Below are 7500 nucleotides of genomic sequence, written 5' to 3'. Positions count from 1 at the left end.
GCTCAGTGGGACATTAACAGGCTTTACACTGGGCTCAGTGGGACATTAACAGGCTTTACACTGGGCTCAGTGGACATTAACAGGCTTTACACTGGGCTCAGTGGGACATTAACAGACTTTACACTGGGCTCAGTGGGACATTAACAGACTTTACACTGGGCTCAGTGGGACATTAACAGGCTTTACACTGGGCTCAGTGGGACATTAACAGGCTTTACACTGGGCTCAGTGGGACATTAACAGACTTTACACTGGGCTCAGTGGATATTAACAGACTTTACACTGGGCTCAGTGGACATTAACAGACTTTACACTGGGCTCAGTGGGACATTAACAGGCTTTACACTGGGCTCAGTGGGACATTAACAGACTTTACACTGGGCTCAGTGGGACATTAACAGACTTTACACTGGGCTCAGTGGGACATTAACAGACTTTACACTGGGCTCAGTGGGACATTAACAGGCTTTACACTGGGCTCAGTGGGACATTAACAGGCTTTACACTGGGCTTAGTGGGACATTAACAGACTTTACACTGGGCTCAGTGGATATTAACAGACTTTACACTGGGCTCAGTGGACATTAACAGACTTTACACTGGGCTCAGTGGGACATTAACAGGCTTTACACTGGGCTCAGTGGGACATTAACAGACTTTACACTGGGCTCAGTGGGACATTAACAGGCTTTACACTGGGCTCAGTGGGACATTAACAGACTTTACACTGGGCTCAGTGGACATTAACAGGCTTTACACTGGGCTCAGTGGACATGAACAGGCTTTACACTGGGCTCAGTGGACATTAACAGGCTTTACACTGGGCTCAGTGGACATTAACAGACTTTACACTGGGCTCAGTGGGACATTAACAGGCTTTACACTGGGCTCAGTGGGACATTAACAGGCTTTACACTGGGCTCAGTGGGACATTAACAGACTTTACACTGGGCTCAGTGGGACATTAACAGGCTTTACACTGGGCTCAGTGGGACATTAACAGACTTTACACTGGGCTCAGTGGACATTAACAGGCTTTACACTGGGCTCAGTGGACATGAACAGGCTTTACACTGGGCTCAGTGGACATTAACAGGCTTTACACTGGGCTCAGTGGACATTAACAGACTTTACACTGGGCTCAGTGGGACATTAACAGGCTTTACACTGGGCTCAGTGGGACATTAACAGACTTTACACTGGGCTCAGTGGGACATTAACAGACTTTACACTGGGCTCAGTGGGACATTAACAGGCTTTACACTGGGCTCAGTGGGACATTAACAGGCTTTACACTGGGCTCAGTGGGACATTAACAGACTTTACACTGGGCTCAGTGGATATTAACAGACTTTACACTGGGCTCAGTGGACATTAACAGACTTTACACTGGGCTCAGTGGGACATTAACAGGCTTTACACTGGGCTCAGTGGGACATTAACAGACTTTACACTGGGCTCAGTGGGACATTAACAGGCTTTACACTGGGCTCAGTGGGACATTAACAGACTTTACACTGGGCTCAGTGGACATTAACAGGCTTTACACTGGGCTCAGTGGACATGAACAGGCTTTACACTGGGCTCAGTGGACATTAACAGGCTTTACACTGGGCTCAGTGGACATTAACAGACTTTACACTGGGCTCAGTGGGACATTAACAGGCTTTACACTGGGCTCAGTGGGACATTAACAGACTTTACACTGGGCTCAGTGGGACATTAACAGGCTTTACACTGGGCTCAGTGGGACATTAACAGACTTTACACTGGGCTCAGTGGGACATTAACAGGCTTTACACTGGGCTCAGTGGGACATTAACAGACTTTACACTGGGCTCAGTGGGACATTAACAGACTTTACACTGGGCTCAGTGGGACATTAACAGGCTTTACACTGGGCTCAGTGGGACATTAACAGGCTTTACACTGGGCTCAGTGGGACATTAACAGACTTTACACTGGGCTCAGTGGATATTAACAGACTTTACACTGGGCTCAGTGGACATTAACAGACTTTACACTGGGCTCAGTGGGACATTAACAGGCTTTACACTGGGCTCAGTGGGAAATTAACAGACTTTACACTGGGCTCAGTGGGACATTAACAGGCTTTACACTGGGCTCAGTGGGACATTAACAGACTTTACACTGGGCTCAGTGGACATTAACAGGCTTTACACTGGGCTCAGTGGACATGAACAGGCTTTACACTGGGCTCAGTGGACAATAACAGGCTTTACACTGGGCTCAGTGGACATTAACAGACTTTACACTGGGCTCAGTGGGACATTAACAGGCTTTACACTGGGCTCAGTGGGACATTAACAGACTTTACACTGGGCTCAGTGGGACATTAACAGGCTTTACACTGGGCTCAGTGGGACATTAACAGACTTTACACTGGGCTCAGTGGGACATTAACAGGCTTTACACTGGGCTCAGTGGGACATTAACAGACTTTACACTGGGCTCAGTGGACATTAACAGGCTTTACACTGGGCTCAGTGGACATGAACAGGCTTTACACTGGGCTCAGTGGACATTAACAGGCTTTACACTGGGCTCAGTGGACATTAACAGACTTTACACTGGGCTCAGTGGACATTAACAGACTTTACACTGGGCTCAGTGGGACATTAACAGACTTTACACTGGGCTCAGTGGGACATTAACAGACTTTACACTGGGCTCAGTGGACATTAACAGGCTTTACACTGGGCTCAGTGGACATTAACAGACTTTACACTGGGCTCAGTGGGACATTAACAGACTTTACACTGGGCTCAGTGGGACATTAACAGGCTTTACACTGGGCTCAGTGGGACATTAACAGACTTTACACTGGGCTCAGTGGGACATTAACAGGCTTTACACTGGGCTCAGTGGGACATTAACAGACTTTACACTGGGCTCAGTGGACATTAACAGGCTTTACACTGGGCTCAGTGGGACATTAACAGGCTTTACACTGGGCTCAGTGGACATTAACAGACTTTACACTGGGCTCAGTGGGACATTAACAGACTTTACACTGGGCTCAGTGGGACATTAACAGACTTTACACTGGGCTCAGTGGGACATTAACAGGCTTTACACTGGGCTCAGTGGGACATTAACAGACTTTACACTGGGCTCAGTGGGACATTAACAGGCTTTACACTGGGCTCAGTGGGACATTAACAGACTTTACACTGGGCTCAGTGGACATTAACAGGCTTTACACTGGGCTCAGTGGGACATTAACAGGCTTTACACTGGGCTCAGTGGACATTAACAGACTTTACACTGGGCTCAGTGGGACATTAACAGACTTTACACTGGGCTCAGTGGACATTAACAGGCTTTACACTGGGCTCAGTGGGACATTAACAGACTTTACACTGGGCTCAGTGGGACATTAACAGACTTTACACTGGGCTCAGTGGACATTAACAGGCTTTACACTGGGCTCAGTGGACATTAACAGACTTTACACTGGGCTCAGTGGGACATTAACAGGCTTTACACTGGGCTCAGTGGACATTAACAGGCTTTACACTGGGCTCAGTGGGACATTAACAGACTTTACACTGGGCTCAGTGGGACATAAACAGGCTTTACACTGGGCTCAGTGGACATTAACAGACTTTACACTGGGCTCAGTGGGACATTAACAGACTTTACACTGGGCTCAGTGGGACATTAACAGCTTTACACTGGGCTCAGTGGGACATTAACAGACTTTACACTGGGCTCAGTGGACATTAACAGGCTTTACACTGGGCTCAGTGGACATTAACAGACTTTACACTGGGCTCAGGGGACATTAACAGACTTTACACTGGGCTCAGTGGGACATTAACAGGCTTTACACTGGGCTCAGTGGGACATTAACAGACTTTACACTGGGCTCAGTGGACATTAACAGGCTTTACACTGGGCTCAGTGGGACATTAACAGACTTTACACAGGGCTCAGTGGACATTAACAGACTTTACACTGGGCTCAGTGGACATTAACAGGCTTTACACTGGGCTCAGTGGACATTAACAGACTTTACACTGGGCTCAGTGGGACATTAACAAACTTTACACTGGGCTCAGTGGACATTAACAGGCTTTACACTGGGCTCAGTGGGACACTAACAGCTTTACACTGGGCTCAGGGGACATTAACAGGCTTTACACTGGGCTCAGGGGACATAAACAGCTTTACACTGGGCTCAGTGGGACATTAACAGGCTTTACACTGGGCTCAGGGGACATTAACAGGCTTTACACTGGGCTCAGTGGACATTAACAGCTTTACACTGGGCTCAGGGGACATTAACAGACTTTACACTGGGCTCAGTGGGACATTAACAGACTTTACACTGGGCTCAGTGGGCATTAACAGACTTTACACTGGGCTCAGTGGGACAGTAACAGACTTTACACTGGGCTCAGTGGGACATTAACAGGCTTTACACTGGGCTCAGTGGACATTAACAGACTTTACACTGGGCTCAGTGGGACATTAACAGCTTTACACTGGGCTCAGTGGGACATTAACAGGCTTTACACTGGGCTCAGTGGACATTAACAGACTTTACACTGGGCTCAGTGGGACATTAACAGCTTTACACTGGGCTCAGTGGGACATTAACAGGCTTTACACTGGGCTCAGTGGGACATTAACAGCTTTACACTGGGCTCAGTGGACACTAACAGCCTTACACTGGGCTCAGTGGACATTAACAGCTTTACACTGGGCTCAGTGGACATTAACAGCTTTACACTGGGCTCAGTGGACACTAACAGCTTTACACTGGGCTCAGTGGACATTAACAGACTTTACACTGGGCTCAGTGGGACATTAACAGGCTTTACACTGGGCTCAGTGGACATTAACAGCTTTACACTGGGCTCAGTGGACATTAACAGCTTTACACTGGGCTCAGTGGACACTAACAGCTTTACACTGGGCTCAGTGGACATTAACAGCTTTACACTGGGCTCAGTGGACACTAACAGCTTTACACTGGGCTCAGTGGACATTAACAGCTTTACACGGGGCTCGTACCCGGTTCAGCTTGATGAGGACGCAGGGCTGACCCCGGCTGTAACCATAGAAACGGTCTGAAATCCCAGAACAGTCGTCGAGCACGGTGCGGTTAAACTGACAGGAGCGCTTTGGGTTGTTCCTGACCTGCAGACAGACAGGCAGAGGGTGAGACAGGCAGGCAGAGGGTGAGACAGGTGGACAGGCGGGTAGAGGGTGAGACAGGTGGACAGGCGGGTAGAGGGTGAGGCAGGCGGGCAGAGGGTGAGACAGGCGGGCAGAGGGTGAGACAGACAGGCAGAGGGTGAGACAGGCAGGCAGAGGGTGAGACAGGCGGGCAGAGGGTGAGACAGGCGGGCAGAGGGTGAGACAGGCGGGCAGAGGGGGAGACAGACAGGCAGAGGGTGAGACAGGCGGGCAGAGGGTGAGACAGGCGGGCAGAGGGTGAGACAGGCGGGCAGAGGGTGAGACAGACAGGCAGAGGGTGAGACAGACGGGCAGAGGGTGAGACAGACGGGCAGAGGGTGAGACAGGCGGGCAGAGGGTGAGACAGGCGGGCAGAGGGTGAGACAGACAGGCAGAGGGTGAGACAGGCAGGCAGAGGGTGAGACAGGCGGGCAGAGGGTGAGACAGGCGGGCAGAGGGTGAGACAGGCGGGCAGAGGGTGAGACAGGCAGGCAGAGGGTGAGACAGACAGGCAGAGGGGGAGACAGGCGGGCAGAGGGTGAGACAGGCGGGCAGAGGGTGAGACAGGCGGGCAGAGGGTGAGACAGGCGGGCAGAGGGTGAGACAGGCGGGCAGAGGGTGAGACAGGCGGGCAGAGGGTGAGACAGGCGGGCAGAGGGTGAGACAGACAGGCAGAGGGGGAGACAGGTGGGCAGAGGGTGAGACAGGCGGGCAGAGGGTGAGACAGGTGGGCAGAGGGTGAGACAGGCGGGCAGAGGGTGAGACAGGCGGGCAGAGGGTGAGACAGGCGGGCAGAGGGTGAGACAGGTGGGCAGAGGGTGAGACAGGCGGGCAGAGGGTGAGACAGGCGGGCAGAGGGTGAGACAGGCGGGCAGAGGGTGAGACAGGCAGGCAGAGGGTGAGACAGACAGGCAGAGGGTGAGACAGACAGGCAGAGGGTGAGACAGGCGGGCAGAGGGTGAGGCAGGCAGAGGGTGAGACAGGCGGGTAGAGGGTGAGACAGGCGGGCAGAGGGTGAGACAGGCAGGCAGAGGGTGAGACAGGCGGGCGGAGGGTGAGACAGGCGGGCAGAGGGTGAGACAGGCGGGCAGAGGGTGAGACAGGCAGGCAGAGGGTGAGACAGGCGGGCAGAGGGGGAGACAGGCGGGCAGAGGGTGAGACAGGCAGGCAGAGGGGGAGACAGGCAGGCAGAGGGTGAGACGGGCAGGCAGAGGGTGAGGCAGTTAGGCAGAGGGTGAGACAGGCAGGCAGAGGGTGAGACAGGCAGGCAGAGGGTGAGACAGGCGGGCAGAGGGGGAGACAGGCGGGCAGAGGGTGAGACAGGCAGGCAGAGGGTGAGACAGGCAGGCAGAGGGTGAGACAGGCAGGCAGAGGGTGAGACAGGCAGGCAGAGGGTGAGACAGGCGGGCAGAGGGGGAGACAGGCGGGCAGAGGGTGAGACAGGCAGGCAGAGGGGGAGACAGGCAGGCAGAGGGTGAGACGGGCAGGCAGAGGGTGAGGCAGTTAGGCAGAGGGTGAGACAGGCAGGCAGAGGGTGAGACAGGCGGGTAGAGGGTGAGACAGGTGGACAGACAGACAGGTTTACCTCTCCACTGTCCTCCTGGATGAAGAACTGATCTGGAACACAGTTATCATTGGTCTGAACCTGATGACTGTCGTTGTACGCTGCAGAGAGACAGACAGGCAGAGAGACAGACAGGCAGGGAGACAGACAGACAGACAGACAGACAGACAGACAGGCAGGGAGACAGACAGACAGACAGGCAGAGAGACAGACAGGCAGAGAGACAGACAGGCAGAGAGACAGACAGGCAGACAGACAGACAGAGAGACAGACAGGCAGACAGACAGGCAGAGAGACAGACAGGCAGAGAGACAGACAGGCAGACAGACAGGCAGACAGACAGACAGGCAGGGAGACAGACAGGCAGAGAGACAGACAGGCAGGGAGACAGACAGGCAGAGAGACAGACAGGCAGAGAGACAGACAGGCAGAGAGACAGACAGACAGGCAGGGAGACAGACAGGCAGGGAGACAGACAGACAGGCAGAGAGACAGACAGGCAGAGAGACAGACAGACAGGCAGAGAGACAGACAGGCAGGGAGACAGACAGGCAGAGAGAGAGACAGGCAGAGAGACAGACAGGCAGGGAGACAGACAGGCAGAGAGACAGACAGGCAGAGAGACAGACAGGCAGAGAGACAGACAGGCAGAGAGACAGACAGGCAGAGAGACAGACAGGTGGTGTATTAACGATCGTTGCGTCACATCCTTAAATGTAAACAAACAT

The 7500-nt window shown here is 52.9% G+C and overlaps 1 protein-coding gene across 2 annotated transcripts in view; it reads right to left on the bottom strand.

Annotated features, from left to right (window-relative positions):
• Positions 1-7500, bottom strand: part of atp1b2a (ATPase Na+/K+ transporting subunit beta 2a) — a 20959-nt gene that overhangs the window by 3710 nt on the left and 9749 nt on the right. For both annotated transcript variants that reach the window (XM_083937184.1, XM_083937185.1), the window contains exons 4-5: positions 6794-6873; positions 5044-5169 (exon numbers count right to left, since the gene is read on the bottom strand). In XM_083937184.1, the coding sequence (XP_083793310.1) occupies positions 5044-5169; positions 6794-6873 (206 nt within the window). The remainder of the gene's footprint in view (positions 1-5043; positions 5170-6793; positions 6874-7500) is intronic.

The sequence above is a fragment of the Echiichthys vipera genome (assembly GCF_963691815.1).
Source record: "Echiichthys vipera genome assembly, chromosome: 22".
NCBI classification, from domain to species: Eukaryota; Metazoa; Chordata; class Actinopteri; order Perciformes; family Trachinidae; genus Echiichthys; species Echiichthys vipera.
Note: the sequence above shows the minus strand (reverse complement) of the source record. Positions and strands in the feature narration are given on the sequence as shown.